This window comes from Lutjanus erythropterus, chromosome 14, assembly GCF_056507025.1.
Source record: "Lutjanus erythropterus isolate fLutEry1 chromosome 14, fLutEry1.hap2, whole genome shotgun sequence".
In the NCBI taxonomy this organism is placed as follows: domain Eukaryota; kingdom Metazoa; phylum Chordata; class Actinopteri; order Lutjaniformes; family Lutjanidae; genus Lutjanus; species Lutjanus erythropterus.
This window is the reverse complement of record NC_139330.1, coordinates 31815879-31839977: the sequence shown is the minus strand read 5'-3', so window position 1 is coordinate 31839977 and position 24099 is coordinate 31815879. Positions and strand designations below refer to the sequence as shown.

Genomic DNA, 24099 nt, shown 5'->3' with positions numbered 1-24099 from the left:
TGTGCCTGTGTAACTTACTAAAGAACTAGCAATCACATAGATGTAGGTGAGTACTGTGTATATATGTAGCACCTGCGTATACACTATAAAATTTCCACATACCACAGTCATTAAAAGCAGAGGCATCACGCTCTGCACTGATTCTTTGTGACAACCAGGAAAAATACAACCAACTTTCCTACACGTCCACCTTTTTTCACTTTTATTCTGGCTGTTGTCTCAAACTGTCATTTGCCTCGGAAGTGTAAATATCAACCTCTACTTGTAATATGCTTTAAAAAAAAAAAAAAAAGAAAAGAAAAAGTCTGGCTTTGATTTTAATTTCACATGGAGATGTTCTCCACATGACACACGAGTTTCCTCATGTTGGCCGGTGCAGCATTACAGGTTATTATTCAGATGACAGACACTTTTGAGCTCCGATCAAACCCAGTGACACAGGCTTCATCGTGATATGAGACACAACAGTGGCATGTTTCATGCAACATCCTCTTCTATCAGAATTGCTGATGTTTTATGGCAGAGCTGTTGTTCTCTCTCTCTCTCTCGGGTAACACGCCCAGCTGGTTCTCCAGTCTTTATTTTTATTAAAACATGAACTGCTCTGATGCTTTATTTGTCTTTCTGGAGATGAATTTCGAATCAATCTGTGTTTTTAAGTGAAGTAATAAATAAAGCATCCACCTTGAAGTTCATACTTTGATAATTTGCCATTTGTTCATGGAGGCTCACTTCAGTTTGGCAGGAAGGCTGCAGCAGTTTGTTTACTTTGATTAAGTAAATGGAGACGGTTAGAAAACTATAATTACACTGTAATTACAAATTACAAATGTCTTGTTTTGTCAACAACACAAAGATATTTAGTTTGCTGTCAGAGAGGAATAAAGAAGACAGAAAATATTCACATCTACAAAGCTGAAAGCTGTACTTATCAGAATAGTTTGTGAATGATTTAATAGTCAATTAATATTCAATTAATCATTTCACATAAGTAATAAAGGTTTGTAAAAAGAAGCAACTCATGCAGTCCATTTATTTATTCTTTTTAAATCCTCACTGCAGCATGTTATAAGACAGTTATTACCTGTGATGATGAATCTTTTTAAATTACAATTTTGGAGAAACGGTATTTACAGTTAAGCCCTCTGCGACATCCATATTCCTGTCAGAGAACAGAGGGATTGAAGTTTTTAATTAATCTGAACGCCGGCATCCCTGAGGACACACACACACACACACATGCACACACAAATACTCACTAACCCTCCTCTACACACACAGAGACACACCCACCCATACACAAACACACACAATGCAGACTGTAGCAGGAACATTTAGGCGTGTCAGGCAGAGCGACATATCAACCTCCACGTGAACATCTCTCCGAGACACTTTGTCAAACTAAAAGTGTCTGAGGAGGGGGGACGGAGCTTCTGAGCACATCACAAAGTACCACACAGTTAAGAACCGCACATTTGCATCATACTAAACACCAGATGCCCTTCACATGCACCAGCGACTTGATAAAAACATGAGATTATCAGTACACATATAATACTGCAGCATGTGAGCATGTTTTCATGTCAGTGCCACAGCAGCGTCTCGACGGTTTGGCAGAGCGTGGAAATTGACATGGAACTGCCGATTTACTCCACTGCTCATTGCACCGCGAGGCACAAGTTCTCTACCTCTGCATTAGCTTTGTTTCTTTCATTCATTCATCGCCGGCTGAAAAATCAGGTTTCTGGAAGAAAAGATAAACGTCTGTGAAACTTTAAGATTTCTCTTAAACTCTTGAGCATTTCCAGGTATACATGTGTGTGGAGGAAATTTAAGAGCTTTGACATTTCTGTGCATGTTGCTGAGAGGTGTATGCAGGCAGGTAAGGTCAAATATCTGTCTCTGCTCACTGCCGTAACATTATCAGAGTCCACAGGGATGCTGGAAACACAAAACACACATCCTGATGTGAAAGGTTTTTTAGGTCATGATGAAGCCTGCTATTTTATACATGCTTGTCAGTGGACTACAAGAAACCTCAGCAAAAATAGCTATTTCATTTAGACAGTATGATCTGGCCAAATACAATGGCATCCCTTATTTAAAGGGACAGTTTACCAAAAAATGAAAAGTCCAGCCATTATCTACTCAGTCTAATGCTGATCGAATTTTGGGTTTAGTTTTTTAGTCCACAAAACACTGCTGGAGTTTCACAGGACAACAGTGTTGCAGAATCTCCCAAACAGTGGAAGTGAATGGTGACCAGTTTTCAAATGTAAAAAAACAACAGAATAAAAACAAAAAAATGCCTCCATACTGCTCATCTGGTGTAATCCAAGTCTCCTACAGCCCTGACATGGCAAGTTGACTAAAAAAAATGTTATTTACACCATGTTTTTAGTCTGAATCTTCACTGTAGATCCTTAACTTGGGCCACATTCATGTACACATGCACACTGTCTGAACTGAGTGTGTGTGGTGTGACGGTGTGCAAAAGGCATGCTGAGATGTTAGGAGACTTGGGTTACGCCCGACGAGCAGTATGGAGGTATTTAATGTTTTTTTTGTTTTTTTTTCACATTTGACAACCGGTCACCATTCACTTACACTTTTTGGGAGATTCTGCAACATTTGATTTACCTGTGTAACACCAGCGGTGTTTTGTGGACAAACAAAATGAGCAACCTTCAGTCGGCATGAGCGTGAATAGATAATGACTGAATTTTCATGTTAGGGTGAACTATCCATTTAATGTGTGTTAAAAACATATTAAATAAGAGAAAACCTTTAAGCAATTCTATCTTTATTTACTTTTGAGGAGATGAAGTCAACAGAAAAGATTTTTCAGGATTTATTAACAGTATTTATTATCAAATTAGTGACAGTATGTGTTAACTCTTACAAACCTACTTCAAAATAGGTCATTTTAAATAGATCAATGTTAAAACATTTCTTTCTTTCCTTTTTAGAATTATTTCTTAGTTTAGTTTTTGTTTAATTTACTGTATGCCTGTGCACATTTCTTCTTGTGAATTTGTTGTTGATCTGGTATCTGTGTGTCTATTTAGACTGATAAAGTTTGATCCTGATCCCAGCGAGGATGTTTTGTAAGCAGAAACAGAGAGCGAGAGGGAAAGGAGTGAGAAAGAGACCACATTTGCAGAGAGAAAAATCATTTTTTCTAAGGGATGCACAATTTGAATTTTTAATTTAACATTTTCATATTTTAAAAAGAAGTTCATATAACCTGTAGTTCGTGCACACCTGAGGGTAAGAAAGGCTCAGATGTAGAGAGCCAAGATGGATGATTTAATATTCCACAGCTCCAACTGAACCAATCTAACTATGACGACAAAAACACAGAACAGTTCTGACTCTTCAAATGTTCAGATAGTTTTTCTCATAAACTTCATCAAAAATCTTCACAAAAAATATACAAATGCTTTGACATAATCTGTAAAACCAGATACCATTATAGCTTAGATTTATCAGCTACACTTTCATTATCAGAAAAATAAATAATAATATACATTTCCCCTTAACAGCTGATAATTTATCTGCTTCGAGTGTGTGTATGTGTGTGTGTGAGTGTGCGTCCCAAGTACCGAGGCTGTCAGTCCTGCTGGTTTGACTCATTTGCTTCATCTCTCTCTCTCTCTCTACCTCTCTTTCCTGTCATATCTTCAGGTGTCACTATCAAAATAAAGGCAAAAGCCCCCCAAAAAAGAGCCTACTAAAACCTCCTCCACCTTCATTTAGTTGAAACAGTGGGATAAATGGGATTAAATTTGTAAATCACCATTAAATAATACTGAAAGATTAAAGAATTAGAAGAGACATTTATCAACATTCATTTTTGTGTCTATATGTATGTAGGTGGGCGTAGACAGGTGCAAAAGAGTAGATATGTATTTGTACAGTGTATATGTACTGTACGTATGTGTACCACCACACTAGCCTACTTTTTTCTCTTTTTTCCTTTTAATTTGCTATTATTATATCTATTAGTATTTTCTTTTTTCCCCTTTTTTCTTCACTATAAAACATACATACTGTACACTAAGAATGCTGTACATATATAACATTTATGAAAGCAAAAGTAAATTCATGCAAATATTTGCACTCTTACAGTAAAATATATATTTTTTAAATCTGTCTTTACACTCTGGTACATTATGGGATGTCATCGCTGCATCTCACTTATCATGTCATTAAAATGTTTTTCATGTAACAAGGGGAACCTGCCAGACAACCTGGGGATGCTGCAGTTATGAAGCATCCTAAAGCACTAAGCTCTCTGATGCTGCTGCTCCTTTTATTCTGTATTTTTTGGTCTTTTTACACAGTGGAAACATGTAACAATAAATCACAGCAGGCATGGTGTGCTGTGTCTACTGTCGCAGAGGCGAAAACAGGCACATTGCTGTTTATTTCAATATCTCATTAGCCTTTATCATATCTTCTCTTGATCGACTTTTCACCACAGAAGAACGTTACAACCGTTTTGCACTTTTCACCCACATTTTCATCATTTCTGACATTTCCACTCAAATGTTTAACACGCAAATTGAAAACCTGCATTAAAAAAAACAGGTGGATGGGGATGCTCGTGGCAAAAGGGAGAAAGAAAAAGGCAGGGAGACGGTGTGTGTTGCCCTTCAGGTTTCAGTCAGTAGACACAACTCGGCATGATTCAACCTCACAGCCCTATTGATGTAATCCTCCCTTGAGCGAGACTCGCAGCAGAAAATGAGTGCGTTTGCCCGTGAGTGTGTGGATTTGCGTTTGCTTCTTTGGTCAGTTGTGCATGCAAAAAAGATGTGCACCATGTACGTGATGGTGTGTGTGTCTGTGTGTGGGTGTGCATTCATTTGTCAAAGAGAAATGCTCATATCTTTGCAGTCCAGCAAAAGAATCTATTAGTATGCTACCTCCCTGTGTGTGTGTGTGTGTGTATGTGTGTGTGTGAGTGTGTGTGCACTGATAGGCGAATATGTACACTAAAATTGAAATAATGCAGTGCAAAATAATGACCAAATTCATTCACAAAGACATAGTAAGTTAACTTTTCAGCAAGCCGTGATGCAAAATGAAATATTTCCCTCGCACCATCACAGCCTGCAATAAGCTGTTTTTGGCCATAAAACTAATGTAGCAGTCACAGACATTGACTGCCCTCTAAAATGGAAATTCATAAGCCAAAATGGCACAGTGGGAATATCAAAATATGACATATCCTCTGCTTCTTCTACCCCCCCAACTTCTCTCCGTCTCTTGCCGCCTCCCCATCCCATCCCTCCCTCTCTTTTCCGGGGTTTTTCAGCAGAGAGCACATCTGTTGTAGAAACCCTCGTGAAGGACATGTCAACCCTCCGTGACACAGCTGACTAAGCAGACAGACGGACAGCCAGTCCAGTGGTCTGACACCTCTCTCCGATGGTCCCACAGGAACCAAAATCTATAACTGGCTTAATCTGAAACCAAGGATGCTAAAGTCAGTGTGAAGAGATCAAGAGATCCAAGGAAAAGTGACATATCCCAACTCCAAGCACCTTAAACTCTAGTATTATACCTGTGACTCAAATGTTGGTTGAAAAGATAAGACCAACTGAATTAATTCGGTGTCAGCCTGGTTCAGCTTCACTTAAAAAAAAAAAAACAGCAGCAGGAAACAACCCCAAAATGTGGTTTTCTGGGTATAAACAGATAAACATATTTGATAACCAGCAGCTCTTCACGCCAGGAAAGTCCAAGTACATAAACAAAAGAGCAACAACAAACAGCAGTGTGCACTCGTGCTCAATTTCAGCTGTTTCTGCTCTTGTTTACTCGTCAGGACGCCAAAAAACACTATGAAAAAGGGCACTGAGACAGTATGTTTGTGATGCCTCTCTGAAACAACATGGATTAATATCCGCTTTTTTGTTTTTAAATCTGTAAACACAATCAGCAACCAGCTATTTGAAAATTGTGCTCAGTAACTGTGCAGCACAAATCTCTTCTTTGGTATGAACAAGACTAGTAAAGTAGAAAAAGCAAACCAACTGCAGGCGACTGGCACACTACCAGTTTGACTGCAGATACTGTTAAAGGGGAGCTGTCATGCTTTTCCTTGTTTCTGTCATATGTACAGTGTAATCATACAATGCTGGATGTCCATGTTAAACATGACTTAAGTTTCAAATAATGCGGTAAACATATGTAAATGTCATCTGTAAAAGACTGCTCTGTATGCAGCATTTCAAACATTTTTTTTTCTACTTTCAACAATGATTTGACAGTAACTAATTGTGTATTTCCACTCTGATTTATAGTGTATCTCATGGTATCTTTACATGTTCCTAATGTAGCTAACCACTTTGGCTAGTTAGCTGTGCACTCCCCCAACGTTTGAGCTTTTAGCCCAGGCAGAATCAGCTGCATGGAGCTAACTAGCAGCTTGTGGCTAAAGTGGCTCACCATTAACAACAAGTAACGCTCTGTCCATCAGAAATGTCTGTAAATCACCCAAAGCTGAGGCAGAGCAACCGGAGGACATCAATGAGGGAATCCATAAGTTTGACCAAAATCAGTGAATACAGTTATAAAGTCATGTGCATGTGTACAGTTATCAGCTCCCAGATCACATTTCAACCTAATTCTTCTCTGTTTTGTTGCTATATTGTTGATAAACAGTAAATCAATCGCATACAGTGCAGTGACTTACTTCAGCTGTGATATGACATTTAGAACATCAGCAGAAGGATGAGAGACTGTGCTTGAGTAGCACTGGGGTTGTAGTCTCCTATGGCCAGACCTCTGAACTAATTAGCGGTTAGCTATTTTAGCTCATAGCTAGCTAACAGCATGGGGAACTCTTTAAAGTGCTGCAAGCTGAGGCAGAGCAGCCGGAGGACATCAGAAAGAAAATCAGAAAATATTCTCTCCATTAAATATGATCCAGTTTCACCACAGTGAATGAATTACGTTGTAAAGTTAGGTGTTTGTGTGCAGTAATCAGTAACCAGAAGCACTCTGCTCCAGCTGCCTCTATTATTTTTCCAACCGAATACTCATTTGTGGTCTGATAAACAGTAAATTAATCACATTTAGTGCTGAGATAATGGAGGAGACACTGTGCTCAGTAATACTGTCATTCTCATATAGACAGACCTGAGCTAATTAGGCAGCTATTGGCTAAAGTAGCTAATCACTGACATGTAAAACTGCCTGTCCATCAATAAACTGTAAATCACCAAAGGTTGAGGCGGACCAGCCAGAGGACATCATGCAGAGGATCAGAAAATATTTTCTCAATGAAATCTAATTCAGTTTCACCAAAATAAATGATTGGAGTTGTATTTTGTACAGTAATCGGTGATGAGGTGCTCATAAGCCCCTTGGTAGGCTTTTAAGAAGTTGGCCAATCAGAAGAAACTTGGGATTTAAGGAGGGGCGCCTTAAAGAGACAGGAGCTAAACTCTTATTTCAGACAGCGGGTGAATTAAAGGGCTATGTCAAGGGCCTGAATAAGAAAAATAAGGATGTTTTTGAACTGTGAAACATGCAAAGCTGCTCTAGCCAAATCCCGGAATCACAACAGACAGCTGTAAATGAGTAAAATATGTTTCCATTAACAATCTGACATGGAATATGTATTCTGTGTCAGACTTCATCTCAAGGACACAGTCATGCACGATCAAAAACAATCAAACACAGCTCTATTTTGTTACCCAGTATGGCCCAATTGGGATGAGCTCTCCTGTTTCTACTGGGATCCTGAAGTTCCGTGGAGGAGGGGCTGCCTCTGCCCTGGGCGCCCCCCCTGCCTGGAGCCGAAGTGGCGGAGCTGCTCCAAGGTTCCCCACCCTCTGTAAGAGATGCGCTTCATTCAGGACCACCAACCAACAGCCATCAGGGGTCATCAGGGTTCACAAAGGTTTACAGGGAGGTCAAGACTCCAAATGATAAAAGGGGATACTCACAGGTCAGAGGGGAAAGGTCAAACAAGAACCGGAAAAAGAGAGCATTCAGATCATTCAGCTGACGGGCAAGAGTCACATTCTGGGTGTTTTCCAGGTAGGCAAAGGTAAAGGCAGAAGGGGCACACAGGAGCAAGGTTTGAACGGTTCCTGAGATTCATAAAAGGAAGAATTGCAGTTCAGTATGCTACAGAAGAGAAGAAGGAAAGAGGAATTGTTGCCTGTAACATCGCTGAGGGAGTATAGTTCTTATCTGCAGCAGACACAGTGAGAAGAAGCTCTTTAATTTGCCATCATTGTCAATCAAGGAAATCACAACCAGCCCAGATCATCCTCTGTACCTGCACAGTGGGACTGCACAAGCTCTATTACAGACATCTTTTAACATCAGTGATCACTTGCTTAGGGCTGGGCAGTCTTAGATTTCAGATCTTGTTGCATCTTGATATGGCATAAGCGTTGCCTTCTCCTGACTTAAAGGTTGCATCACAGTAAAGTGATGTAATTTCATTTCCAGATTGTTTTAGCTATTCTATTATACACATTTACCCACATCAGATATTATATCCACATTACTGCTCAAAAATCAAGCAATATGTACATCTGTCCAAACAGCAAGTTGGAGCCATAGACTGTATATTAAAAAAGTTCTCCTCCCCAGTGTGTGGGTTCTAGATTAACCCTCGTAATATAAAAAGGTTCCCAGTAGAACCCCTGGACAGGATCTTGGATAAGTTAAGATAAAAAGTTTGCTTTTACAGTTCGCAGTATCGATACTGATGTATTTGGTCAAAAATATTGTGATATTTGATTTTGTCCAAATCGCCCAGCCCTAATAGTATATTATTTGAGAGACAATGTTTATATCAATACATCGTATATCACAAAACAGGACAAAAATATCAAGATATTATTTTCAAGCCATACCGCCCAGCCCTACACTTATCTTTTCTGTAATTTTCTTCTAAAGACAATTAACACTCAAATCAAAACCGCCAGTTCTTTAAGTACAAATAAAAAGCCAGTCTGCGACAAAAGAACAATTTGAGTGGTGTTTACCTAGACTACCCATCGACAAACCGCACAATCAGTGTGGTGAAAGATCGCTGTTTAGCCCACTTATGTGTGAAGAGAGTATACACACAACCAGATCGATTGAACAGTCACGCCAACCTCACATGAAACAAGTCCAGAATAGAAGCATCTGAAGCCGCATGGCAAATTGGGGGCATGCAGTTATAGATTTTTAGTTAGGAGGACGGTTGTGGATGAAACAAATGCAAATTTATGTATCAATGCCCTCATTTAACATCTCTGAGAGCAAAGACTGGCACAGAACAAGAGCTCAGCTGGAGACTGTTTGTGTGTGTGTTTTTGGGTGCCAGCGGGTGCATGCATTCTCGCACTTGTGTGTGTAAGGGTGTGTGTACACTCCCTGGCTCTGCCTTTGTGTGTGTGTGTGTGTGTTTAAGGCTGTGTTTGCTTTTCAGGGATGCTGCTGTTCTGTGATCAAAAGATGAGGCACAAAGCGAGCAGGGAGAGGAAAAAGGGGTGAAGCTATTATTCTCCAAAGAGAGGCGTTTGTTAGTTAGAGACACTGCTTTAATCAGATGCACTGTGGCTCCTGACAACCATGATCACAGGGGACAGAGTGTAAATTCCAATCGACCAGTGAGGACCTTCAAAGTGTGCTAAGCAGGAGAAGAAAATGTGCTGTGTATTGTTATGCTGCTAGGAAGCAAGAAGGTCCTGTAAATTGCAAAGGAAGGAATCTATCCAAACCAGTGAGAAGCTTTGCATGATGACGACTACAAACTTAACCAAATAATCTTTTGAGCATCAAGTACCACATCACCAGGATAGTAGCACTAGCAAACAGAATAAACTAAGACCGCATGGAGCAAATGTATAAGGGCGGGTTCACATCAGCCTTGTTTAGTCTGGTTGAACCCAACCTTGGAGCGTTTTCCCCCATGCCGTAGTTCGGTTCTGGACCAAACCACCCCTCTCTGATTCATCCTGAAGGGATGCTGTAAAGTGAAGTCTGAAGCTGTTCATTTCTGCTGTGAACACTATTCAAACCAATCACAGAGACATACCACTGTATGCGCCATTTCATTGGAGCATGTTTGCAACCAAAATGTGGACTGGCAGGGAACAGACCTGGGCTCATGACAAAGTGATAAATGTGGACATGATTAAATTATTATTAATAATAATAATGATTGAACTTAAGTGCCTTTTTGCTGGATACCAACCTCACATTTGCACACATATTTCTGAAAAATAGAGTTGAAGTCTAAATAAATGCTTCATGTTGTGTTTATGCTGGTCAGACACACAGTTTTGAACTAAATCCATAAACTCACAACACATACTGAATTAAAAGCCTTGGTTTGTACCCTAGAGATAAATGTTACTCTAAATCCAAATCTTACTACTTACTACTACTACTCAACAAAAATATCAATGCAACACTTTTGTTTTTGCTCCCATTTTTCATAAGTTGAAGTTAAAGATCTTAGACTTGTGTGCACTCTGAAATTTTGTGAATGAATGTGTTAAAACTGTTGGAGATGCTGGCTAAACAGCAGGATAATTGCACAGGTGGGACCTGGACTGGTCACAATAAAAATCCTCTCTAAAACGTTTTCATGAAAAATGACATTTATTAGGCACTGAGCTCTGGCTATTTTACACAGGGGTATGCCATTTTTTACCAGGAGGACAAAGCCATGACCTGCCCTACTCTGATTGGCTTATCCTGATTCTTACAACAACCAATCACTCCTCATGCCTAAACCACTTCATACAACAAAGTCAAGGAGTACTGGCCAGTCAGAGGAAGAGTACTATAGGTCATAACTAGGGATGTTCCAGGGGACTAATTTACCTGTTGAAACTCAACATTTAATTCAGACTAGTCCAACATTAAATAAACAGAAAGCAGTTAAAATTGAGCACAGTTTAGTAATTGATAATGTTAAACACTGTCTGGAAAAATACTATGTGTATTAAGAGCCCTTTGAAGCCATTAATCAGAGTATGCAATCACCAAATCTTATTTTCAATGCCAGTGAAATGCACGTCACTCTGCACTGTGCAATAAAAACATTACACATTAACCTACAAAACATGACAACTGACTAAATGCTTCACCTTTTCAGACCGAACAGGATCACAGTGTCTGGGGGTAAATGACCCAGAGCTGACGTTAGCTGCCAGCCTGCTAATGCAGTGTGGCTAATGTTAGCAGAGCTAGCAGCAGCAGCAGCTCTGCTTGCAGGTTAACGTCTGTGTTTGTGTTGAATGTGGTCACATGTTGCTCCAGTCGAGTGATTACATACCACTTTATTCTGTCACAGTCTACATTCAACGTTATTTCCATTTTCTAGATTAAAACACTGCCAAGCCGCGCTGGTTTTATGAGCTGTCATCTGTGCAACTGTGCTGATAAAAACAAACAGGGTTGCCTGGACATACGCGCTTACAGCGTACGGCGAGAGGGGCTGCTGTCTGATGGGGCTGCAGCCCTGACTAGTGGCAGGCAGCTGCATAACATCTTAGAGGCAACAGTTAACTGGCATTGTGCATGAATAAAATATCGATAGTTTAACTGACTGGTATTTCTGGTGCCGACTAGCAAGGGTGGTGACGTTTAATCATGTAGTCGACTAATCACGCACGTCCCTAGTCATATATTTGCCCTCCTGAGAAAACATTTGGTATCATAACCCTCTGTCAAATTGCCAGTTCAGTGCTGTCAGTGTCCTTTTATTGTGACCACTCAAAGGCTCCAGTTAAATCAGCATCTCTATATGCCACACCTGTCAGGGGGATGGATTTGGCAAAGGAGCAGTGTGCGTTAAATTTGAGAGCACATAGGAAGTCATGGATTTTTTTTTACTTCAACTCATAAAAAATGGGAGCAAAAGCAACAGTGTTTATATTTTTGTTGAGTATACGACTACTACCACTACTATACAAACATAATTCTCATGTGATGGTCATGGATTTAACTGATATTTGTGGTACAATACGATTTGGCCAAAATAGGTCAAACAGTGAAACTGGCTGAGACATTTCAACAATTTCAAGCCGGGTAAGAAGCATAACTTTACAAATCCACTTCTCTACAAGAAGGAAACAGTATAGCTCAGTCCAGTCCAGTTTACTTTGGTGGAGTATGAAATTCTATTAAGACACAACGGCACAAGTGAAAGCCCTGACGGCCCGAGCCGAGGCAAGTTAATCCTGCGAGTTGACTGGGTGCAGCTGAGGGCTTAGAGCAGCAGCTTAACACAAGGCCGTGGCTTTAACGCACCTGCCAGTGGTCAGTCATGCCTCAGCCAGCCGAGCACAACACAATGTGATTATAACACATCGTAATTAAAGGTCCAGTGTGTAAGATTTACAGGGATTTATTGGCAGAATGTGACAGAAATGGAAGATAATATTCATAAGTATGTTTGTGTTAGTGCTTAATCAGCTGAAACTAAAAATTGTTGTGTTATCGTTACCTTAGAAGGAGCCCTTTGTATATAAAAATTACTTTTAAAAGTAACTTGTTACATTACCAGACTACTGCTAGTAAAAAGTAGCTTGTTACAGGGTTACCTACTGAGAAATGTAACTCGTTGAGAACTTTTGTGTCACCAAAAATGAAAACAATTCCTTGTGCATGTATGTTATCCTTATGATCTCACATAAAAGTTCACAGGCTTTTCAAATCACGCACACTCGCCCAACCCAATATTCTCTGTACTTCACTCTTTTATGAAGCAGGAGAGGTTTTTCAAAAAATGTAGCTGATAGTTGCTTCACCTGACGAGACCTCAAAAGTTAAAAAACATCTTCACAGGTACACAAGTCTGGATGGTACCAGAGTATTGACTTGAAGGAAGTTTTAATCGTGGGGTATCCATTTTGAGATACATCTTGAAATACGACCGTAGGCTGTCTGTCCTCTTCGTCAAATGAAAAAAGTTACCCTCAGAATCTGGTGCAGGGGGCAATATAATTGCCGTGGTGGGAATATGGTAAAATTGTAACGTAACACACTGCCTATTTGAAAATGTAACTAAACAACAAAGTACATGAATTGCAAAAGTAACACAATAAACTGCTTGTTATGACAAAAAAATGCATTACTTTGTTACTTTGTAACTTTGTAACAAGTTCCCCCCAACACTGCCTACAGAGGGCATGGGTCCTCTTCAGCTGAGAGGCTGCCAGGCTGCACCTTTTATGATTTAAATATAGGAGCCTGTAAGCTGATTTTTAGGTCAAAAAATGCCTAGATGTCTAGATTAAAACTTAACTACATTTGGTGAAAAGTAAATGTTCACATGGTTTTTTCAACAGCTTTACAAGGACTATATTTCAATCTGAAAAAGTTATTTGGTACATGTTGAAATATAATCAAAAATACATGTCTTTCCTCTTACCTGTAGTGCTATTCATCCTATCTATTTGGAGTGGGCTGCAGAGTTTTGGAGCTATCAGTTCCAAAAGCTATTACATAAATAGAAAAACTCAACAGCAATGTCCATGACCCAGTTACTCAAGATGATCCACAGACTTTATTGTGAGCAGGAACTACTTTCTTTCTACTGAACGCCAACTGTATCACTGTGCACAAGGAAGGCGGCATCTATTCAGGGACAAGAGCTTACAGTTCAGCTGAGGAGGACGCCATTTATATTCACATCCCCGGCCGTCACAGGCCTCTCGTCCATGAGTAGATGCACGTGGGGTGATGCGGTTTGTGGGTGTAGCTTAGTATAAAGGAAATAGTTAAACATGAAACTGCTCACAACAAGGTCTGTGGATCATTTTGAGCAACCAGGTCATAATTTCTGAAAAGAGACAAAGCTGTTGAACTTTGAGCACCACAAACCGAGGACCATCTAGTTCCTTTATATTTAAGAGACGGCAGAAACCTCCACATCAGATAACTCCACAATTCGGCAACACACATCAAAACTGTCTAGGTGGATAAAAAGCAATACATTTAAGAGGAGTATTTTTGATTTTTGGGTGAACTGTCCTGTTAAAACTGGGCTAAATTTTGTTGAGAAGTGAAAGAATAAGGTAAAACGGGTAATCAACTACAACTTCCAGCATGCAACATCTGCTCAGGTTTACTTTGTTGACACGTTTCTAATATCACCCTGAATATGTTTTCATTCTGCTTAATTTTTTTAGTACATATTAACACTGCATAACTAAATCAAATATTCCACTTCTGAATTTTTTTCTTGAACATAAAGTTACTGTACAATTGTGCAATCAATCCTTTGTCTGTGAGTCTCGTCTGATTGCACGCACACACATATACCATGCATAACTCTATCTGTGTGGGTGTCTGCAACTGTGTATGTGAAAAGTTAATTGTCCATATTTGCATGCAGTATAAAGCAGCGGGGGGTGGGAGAGACAGACCTGGCACATGCTCCCTCCCGCTGATTTGAGCTGTCAACCGCATTTATTAACTATGATGAATCACCCCTCCACTTCACATCCAATCAAAGGCCTCTCAGAGGGACTCAAATCTGGTCACCTTTAACTAAATGATTTTCTTGGCCCATGGTGTGCCAGCCAGCGATTGAACTGGCAACCTGATGATATGGCTGCTGTTAGAATTATTCTGCCAACGGCCCACAGCTGGATCAGTCATTTTTGAAACAGTGTGGGGAATTAAGTGGCCAGCTGACATGTAGCAGCATGGGGAGTGTGAATTTTAAAAGGCCTGGTTGGAAAGAGGAAATGTAAAAATAGAGCGTTCTACAGTCGGTGAGACATGGAATTTAAAGGTGTACTCTTGACCTTGCCTTTGGATTAAATCTGAGCTAGTCCCTGCTGCATAATACGGTGGGTTTTTTACAATGCAAACTGACAGCTACCACTGATTCAGAATAATCTTTCTTCCACAATGTAGAGGAGTTTTCCTTAAGCCTCGCCTCTCCTCCCAAACCACCAACAACTTCATCTATATTTAACTGAAAATACACTCATCTCACATCTCCTAGAATCTATGAATAGTTCACATTACTACACACGCCATGCTGAAAATCAACTGTACAGAGATGAGACAAGGTCAGTGAAAACACGAATCCCCAACAGGCTGTGTCCTTCTCTCAGAACACAGAAGTGTGGAATTGTACACCACAAACCTTGCTGAAGGATAAAGGCTTTGATCCAAGCCCGGGCGGAAGAGTTTGGGCGGAAAAGAAGGAGGGAACGGGGGGAAAGGAGAGAAATCAATAGATTCTTGTAGACACAGCCTCAAGTTTCCAATCTAACACAGCGCTGTATTGATTAGGTCTCATATGAGACAAGGCGCAGGGACAGTAATGTCGGCAGTGGATTTGGGAGTCTTTAACAAAACAAACTCCGGAGCAGGGGACAGGATGATGACATCTATAGGGGCAGGTTTTTCCCCTGATGCATTGCAAAGAGGCAACATTCTGTAGATGAGGACTTGCATGATGGATGAACAGATACAGTGCACAGAAGCGTACCAAGAACGTGGCTTGTCAGTGTACTGCAGAGAACTTTAAAAGTAAAAAACAAGACTAAAAGTCTACAGCAACACTAGCGTTACACAACCAGACAGGGATAGACACTAATATTTTTAAGCACTGGTCCCATGGACCACCAAACCCCTAAATTTTGTGGCCAAAGTACACTTTTGGTAGCCCAAATGTAAACTTTAACACAACATAACACAGTGTCCCTTCACTATAATTCTCATGTTGTCCACTTTTCTCATGAATTGTGTTGTGCCGTTCCCTGAGGGCATTCCTAATTGAAAAACTAGCTAGCTTCTCAACAGCTTGATGGAACTGGTTGCATGCACAGCAGTACATTTTACCCTTAGGTGTGTCATAATCTAGCTTCTTAAACTCCTGCTTCCATTCACTCCTAATTTTTTGTTACTGTTCATTTTTTCATAGTCAGCTTTTTGTTTATGGTTCTTCTGCAAGGGTTGCACTTGACTAGGCTTAGTAAACCTAGACCTCAGTAGCCGGCAACAAGTGCTGGTTGTGGCAGATATCCGCCCACCCTGACGTTGGATCTGCTTGAAGATTCTGCCTGTTAAAGAGTTTTGCCACTGTTGCCAAGCACTTGCTCATGATGGGAATAGTTGGTTTTGGTCCCTTTAAATGATCCAGACAGAATGAAATATGAGTCATTATCTTACAAAAAATAGGTAAGGATGGAGCAGCTTTCTGGGAAATGATGCAAAAAGGTTTATAAGTGCATTGGTCAGAAGTGGGTAACTATGACACCAAAACCAGGAAACTCATGATGACTTCATCAAAGCAAATGGGAAATCTTGCAAGATTTTGGGGTTTTCCTGAAAACATATCTCTATGTCTCATTTTACCAGTGGAGTCTGGTTGCTTTAGCGCAAGTTATATTTGGCTTGTATAACAGCCCAATAAGGGCTTTTTCATTGGAAATTTTGGCTGTGCCAAGTCAAATACTGCCATGCTGATTTGCAATGTCATCCAAGACTCCACCTATATCTTGCAGAGGAGCAGCGAGAAAGAGGTTTTTAAAACTATCTGCGTGTTAAGCTCTGTATTTTTATAGCTTCTATCTGAGTCTCTTTGAAATTTAGTTCCTCTCCCGTGTCACTTTTTTATTTTCAGGAATCTGCTTTCACAAACACTTTCAGGCTGATAAGAGTTTTGCTGATGAAAATCCATCATTTTCTGATTTTGCTGCTTAACAATAACAGCTTTTAATTAACAAAATAATGTGGGGCCTTTATTGTGAAGAATAAAAGGGGAATGAAATGTGGTTAACAAGCATTCCACCATTGTGTAGATGCAAACCCCAAAACAACGCAAGCCAAGCCAGCACATGTGCATAGAAATGGGGTATACATCAACAGCAGAATATTGCTTAGCTTCCCACACTGGGACTCAGTAGGACACTGGTACTGGTACAAAAGTAACCTCTTGAGCACCCTTCCAGTGGAGCATTTGTGATAAAGTGCCCTCTAGACTGCTGTTACAGTGGAAAAAATGTAGTAAAGTGCCCTCTAGGGCTCCCGTCTAGTGGAGAAAATATAATATGTTGTCCTCTAGGGAAAAAAAACCTGATGAAGTAACTTCTAGAGTGTCCTTCTGCCCACTTTTGTAATCTAAACTAGGGATTAGACCTTTTTCAGCAACTTTTGTTGCACTGACTATAGACTGACTATACTCAAACAACCCCTCTTCAAATAATCCTGACTTTCCCTTTAAGGTCTTGAGGGATTGATCATGTCTGGCCAACACCTGATCCGTTTAATTAATCCATCAGGATCAGTGCCAAACCCAATCCAGTGTATTGGATTGGCGCATCACTGTGCTAAAGGCTAGAAAAAGTGAGGAAACGCCCACTCACTTCAACAACTTTATAAAGTAAACACTAAATCTGCTTGCTTGGTGGCAAACGGCGTAGGACTGTTTATATCCAGAGCGACTCGCAGCTACAAATACATTTGACTGCATAAGCGTGAAGCAGGGAATGGCAGGAAAAAAGTGTGCTCAGTCAACCAGCTCTGGATAAATAAAGGCAGGAAAATAAAGTTAAGAGAACAGGCAGGATACTCTCTCCCTCCAAAAGATACAGCACAATAAATTATGTTTCTACCTCTGTAACTCCTCCGCATTCCCTCCCCGACTCTATCTTGTGCTCCCATAAACACACACACACACAGATGCAGGCACACACACACAAACACGAGCGGGGTAAGAGATAGCGGTAGACACTCTTATCTCTAAACATTGGCAGCTCATAATGAGAGTGACTTCCTCTGCAGCCAGTGGTTGAGTGGTGCTGACAGCCTCTCAGCCCTGCGTGTCAGCACACGGGGATTTGAAGCGCTGCCTTAGCTTGACAGCCGGGCCACGCACTTACAGATGTTTTCACACTCACAAAACACACACACACAGGCACACATCGCTGCTACTGCGCTTCAAGGTTGACTTCAGTAGTAGGAGGGAGGAGGACAAGATGTGTTTGAAGTCTTGACACATGGAAGAGACACAATATTGAGCTTTGGTGTATTGGGGCTTATGAGTGGTGAGTGGGTGATATATACAGAGAGAGCGGCTGTAGCAGCCAACTGGGAAGAGGACGGCGCTTAAGGAGAGAGTTTAAGCCAAACAGACATCAATACACAACGACGGGGAGAAAAATTCATTACAAGCCAGAGAACACAGCTTCTGATTACCACAGTGCCGCCTGGAGAAAATGTGAAACGTGCACAGGTTGGACATAAATAACTCCAACACTCAACTTTAAACATAGAAATTTAGTTAAATTTAAAAAGGTGACTTTGATATTTTTCAACCCGGAGCCTATTTTCCCTTGCTTTTGTCTCTAAGTAAGTAATGGAGACAACAATTTCTGAAATTGGTCCAGTATTGAGCGAGACCGCTGCAGCCATCAGCTGTGAAACGGGCTGCAATGAAATTCAAACTGTGCACCATCAAAGTATGTCTGCTGAAAGGGCTGGTTTTTGCCACTGGCAGCTCTAAATGTCTGACAACATCATGGAAAAGACCACTACAGAAATAGACTTTTTTTTTTTTGTTTAACCAGAAACAGCTGTTTTATTGCTCTCACCAAACTCACCAGACTCCATTTACAAAAACAGTCATTTTATCGTCATCATAAACTCGACAGAAACAAACTAAAACTCACCACAAACTTCTTAGCTCATCTTTTCACTGTTCCAGCAAGCAGCAACTCTGGTTTAATTGAAATAAACCCTTTTACTCACCCTATATTCCAGAATATTTTCACATCTAACTTAGTGAATAAAGAGTTTATTTCAACCAACCAGAGCTGGTGGTGGTTTGTGCAATGGATTGCACATTGATTGGTTTCTGTAAATGGAGCCTGGTGAGTTTGATGTTTTTGAGTTTTGAGTTTCACTTTGTTTCTGTTGCATTTCAAAGAAGTGTGATGTACAATGATAAAATAAGTGGTTTTGTAAATGGAGTCTGGTTGGTTTGGCAAAAGCAATAAAACCATCAAAAGAGGTCCAGTAAAATGGCTTGTTTTTGCCACTGACAGGCTCGGATTGTTATATTCAATGTCTGACAGCATTATGGAAAGGATCCCTACAGAGATAGAACTTTCTTTGAAGACTAAGATGCATTTTGTTTAACCAAAAAACATCTGTTTTATTGCTCTTGCCAAACTAACCAGACTCCCTTTACAGAAGCAGTAGTTTTATCTTTATCATCATAATCTTCATCTTCATTCAAACTCAACAGAAACAAATCAAAAACATATTGGCTCATCTTTCCACTGTTTCAACAATCAGCAACTTTGAATAAGGGGTTTATTTAGACCAAGCAAAAGTGTTAGAAGTGAAAAAAATTGAGAGGAGTTGAGAAGCGAGAGTTAGAAACGGCGTGTACAGCCAGAATATTTTCACACCTAACTCAGTGAATAAAAAGTTTAGGACCAGAACTGGGTGAAAAACAAACTAAAATGTTTTTGGTGAGTTTTGTTTCTGTCGAGTTTGAATAAACATGACCCCAACAATGATAAAATCATGGTCTCTGTAAATGGAGTCTGGCTGGTTTGGGGTTAAACAAAACACAACAAAGTCCAGTAAAAGTGCTTGTTTTGCCACTGACAGGCTCTTAAAAGATCTTTTTTTTTTAAACAGAAACAGCTCTTAACTGCTCTCCATAAACTTGCCAGACTCCATTCACAGAAACAGTAATTTTATCATTGTAAAACACACTTGACGGAAACAAAGTAAAGCTCAAAACTCAAAACTCAAAACAGCTTGCTTCATCTTTCCACTGCTCCAACAATCACCAGTTCTAGTTTGGTCCAAATATAGCTTTTATTCACTGTGTTAGATGTGAAAATATCAAGAGAGGAGTGAGAGGGAGGTCGCACACCAGAGAAACAGCAGGGAGAAATGGTGTGTGCAGCAGTCAGAATATTTTCACATCTAACTCAGTGAATAAAGAGTTTATTTTAACCACCCCAGAGTTGGTGATTGTTGGAGCAGTGGAATGATGAACAAAGATATTTCAAGTTTGAGTTTGGTGAGTTTGGCAAGAGCAAAAAATCAGCTGTTTCTGGTTAAATGAAACATATATTACTCTTTAATAAAAGGTTTCTCACTATAGGGATGCTTTCCATAATGTTGTCAGACACTTAGAATAACAATCTGAGCCTGTCAGTGGCAAAACAAGCACTTTTAGTTAACGTACTTTGACTTTGTGTGCAGTTGCAGCTCAGTTATTGCCTCTGCTAGGGAAAATAAGGTCCAGATTGAAAGATACCAAAGTTTCCCTTTAAGTAACAACAACTGACGTCCTTGGCATATAAGGAGAGGGAAAGACATGAAGGAGAAAGGATACAGACAAATTTAAAATTCTGTCTACTACATCATACCACAGTGTAAATCTCAAACACTGCCCTGTTTACTATAAAGTTTCGAAGTACAAACAGTGGTTTAAGATAAGTGCTGCCAACCTAAATGCTATATTATCACTTCAAAACTGCCAAACAACCATTAAAGGTCAGTCCGCGGGCCAAAGCGAAAATGATAGTTGTATAAACTCATCTTTATTCATAGGTTGCAGCTCCTGGAATCTGTGATGTTCTTATCCGTTTTCACCCGCTGCCACCCCATCATTTAACCACAGCTGCTGTATTTGCGTTAAGTCACTTTTGGCTGCGGCCCAGACTGTCGATTATGGCCCGCGTCACTTTTTTTTTTTTTTCTTGCCCCGTGTTCCATTTCTCTCTCCTCTTAAAAATGACAACTGGCTCACACAACAAAATGGTCTCTGATCTGCAAACAGAGTGATCGAGAACCATGATCTTTGTGGCAATATGCCAAAAGGTTTTGAAATTATCCCCCATTTCTCAGATGTAGAAATGTTTTTCTTAAACTTATGAATGACTTAAGACTATATTTAGTGTTGACGAAAAGACAGATTTTTTTTTTCTTTGAGAGGTGGAAACAAAATTTGCTGTGGGAAGTGTCAAGACGCATAATAGAAAAAATAATAATGAATCATAGACACACTATGTGTCTCTAAAAACACAATAATAAAAAAAATGACAATATAAATTTCACATATTATATTTATCATGCCTTAATTGGTAGCCAGTTGTTTTGCTTTCAGAAACACAAGAAAATCACAAAAAATAAGTTTGACACACTAAATATAACTGAACTGTAACTGAATCAAAACACATATCATGAAGTTGTTTTTAATCCAATGGTACCAAGCATTTGATATAATCCCTTGCAGTTTTTAAGATATAGCTCTCTCTGTATCACACTATATTTAGTTGTTAGTCACATGTGGTTATTCATTTTATCATTTTTCAAGATAAAAAGAGTTAAGGATTTAAAGAAGTTAAGAAAAACTTTCAGTTCATTGTATTTAGCTCAGCCAAGTGCTATAAAAGAAATGATAAAAAGCCACAGAGGACATTAATGGGTTAAGTCAAGCATGCCTCAGTTGTGCTTTGGTGCTCTTTATAATTTCAAGAAGAGAGTTAAAGATGGTGTGAAGAGCCGGTGTCGAAAAACAAGTTGTTGCAAAATGAAGATGAGAAAGACAAGAATAAAAAGTAGCACATGAAGAGAAGAAATGTTTTACTAAAAGAGGCACAAAAAGTACCTGGAACAGCAGGCGTTCATGAATACAGTAATACGAAACTACCCAGGCTGTGTGTATTCATCCATTTCCACCGCCGCTTTGATTTTCCAGCGGCCTGGGCCAAATGGTGTGGCAGTAATTCCAAGTCCACTTTAATCTCAGAATAATGCTCTCTGTTTCTGTGTTGCTACCTCCTGCATGGATCAGTGACTCATAAACACGGGCAACTGGTGAAGAGAAGGGCGGCCATTTCATCTCAACTCTGCTCTCTCCTTCCTCTAAGCGTGTAGGAATTCACGCAGTGTGATAGAAAATTATTGTTTTTTTCCGCTCAGCGTGATGACTACCTTTTTTGTTTGCTGGTGCACAAAGCTAGCATCTTACAAAGCTATTGTAAAAAAAAAAAACGGACTGATATATATGCACACAGATGATGAAAATGCAATGTTCTACACAGGGATACTTCTATGTGTTGTATGCATGTTGTGTGTGTGCTCAGCGTGAAGTGAAAACAACACACTTTTGCAGTAATAGGAGAACAGTGGTCTCAAAGGTTCCACAGGCAGCAGAAGAACCCAGTGAGCCCTTTAATGAACTCAGACAGAGACATCAAAACAGGTAGAGCTGCTAAGGAGAGACGGAGAGATAAAGGGACTGAACACGGGGATATTTTGTTGGGAAAGGAACCTGAGGAGAGCAATCAACAGCCTGGAGTTAAAGTGGATTGGAAACCATGAAAAAACACAGGTGCACATGCTTCACTGCATCCTCTTTACACCTAAACCTGAATAAGATAGCAGCACTCAAAAAAAGCAATCATAAACTGAAAAAACTAAATTATTGATTAAGCTAACTCAAGTATTTTCAGTAAATGTAACAGAATTTTCATTCACCACTTTAACTGCAAAAAGTTAACAGAACTGAATCATTTTAAGTGTAAAACCCTGTTATTTCATGTTCATTAAAGTTCTTATTAACTGAAAATAATTAGTGTAATAAACACCAAAGAAAGAAAAGTTCTACAGGCACTCAACATTTTTAAGTTAGTAGAACTTCCAAACAAATTTTATCTTTCCACCTCTTATTACAATTAAATAATGTGAGCATTTGGTTTTACAATGCCACAGCAGATGTGTAAAAGGAGTTTTAAATATGTCCTGTGAGGAGTTCACAATCACAGGTTCCAGATTTACAGCTTTTATCACTTCGTCACAGCTACACTGTAAAATATCATAGAGGAATTTAGTGGAATCAGCTAATCTTTTCTCATGAACTTGCCATAAACATGCGAGCTTTATTTATTCAAGTTAATGAAACTTGAAATTTCTAGTATTTATTTTCAGAACACTTCAGAACTTATAAAAATCTTCTTTTGACTTGAAATGATGAGATGATTAAATGCACTGCTGTGAGGTCATTCAACTCATCAAGTTACATTTCAAAAGAAACACGATCATTACATAACTTTGTACACAGTGTTTAACCTAAGTTCAGTCACCTCACATTTTTAAGTGATTTTAAGTTGAACCTACTTAAAATTATTTACAGTGTAGTGTTAATTTTCTTATGAACATGAGTTCTTCTAATTTAAAGAACTTGACTTGAAATGATGAGTTGAATGAACGTACTTTACAGAGTTCAATCAACTCATTGAATTCATTTCTAAAGAAACGGGAAATTGGAATATTAGCAGACTTCCCAGCATGCATTCTTTGAGAGTTAAAACTCTCCTGGGAACCTTCTTTTTTATAGTTTAAAGAAAGCATTTATGATGAAAACTTGCTGTGTGTCTCTAACACACTTTAAGATATATATTGAATTCAGTTGTCAGTGTAACTGAAAAACTGTTGGTTTAACTTAATATCTGAAGATTATAGATTATTGAACATGTACTCAAGCACAACTGAATTAATATCAAGTTTATTTGACCAGGTTTGCTGTTTAGAGTCAGTCTATTAACAAACTTATGCCAGAAATGGCAACTATCAAACAGAGCTACACTTTGTCTGTATTATGAAAAATATTTATAATGCTTAAGTGTTGAAATATGAAAGCTAACACCTGAGTAAAAAAAAATCCAAAGCTTACGTCAGCTGTTGTATGTAGCTCCTATGTGTCATCTATTGAATCATCACATATGGGAAAAAATGGCAGTGATGCTGTTCCTGCAACACTAGAGACTTTACATCATAAGTCCTATTTTCAGAAACAAGGCACATCAAATTTCAGTTTTATTTCAGCACCATCATTGCTATGCTGTAATATTTCCACACTTAGACTGGTGAGTAGGTGGGTTTCATGCTGGTTTTGTTTACTTGTTGTTTCAGCGTGATCAATTCAGATTATCCTCTAAACACATTGCAGAAGGCTGAAATAATGCCATTTTATAAAAGTAGTCCACTGAAAACTTAGCGCAAACTCAAATCCTTAAAGGTGTTATAATGCTGACAATAAGCCTATGCTCTTTCTAAACGTTCATGATAATT

General features: G+C 39.4%; 1 protein-coding gene across 2 annotated transcripts in view; it reads right to left on the bottom strand.

Annotated features, from left to right (window-relative positions):
* gfra1a (gdnf family receptor alpha 1a) overlaps positions 1-24099 on the bottom strand; it is a 165561-nt gene that overhangs the window by 132679 nt on the left and 8783 nt on the right. Inside the window, exon 4 of one of the 2 annotated variants that reach the window (XM_084736011.1) lies at positions 7713-7850. The exons of the other annotated variant lie outside the window; for it this stretch is intronic. Coding sequence (XP_084592137.1) covers positions 7713-7850 — 138 coding nt within the window. The remainder of the gene's footprint in view (positions 1-7712; positions 7851-24099) is intronic. 2 annotated transcript variants of the gene reach the window in all.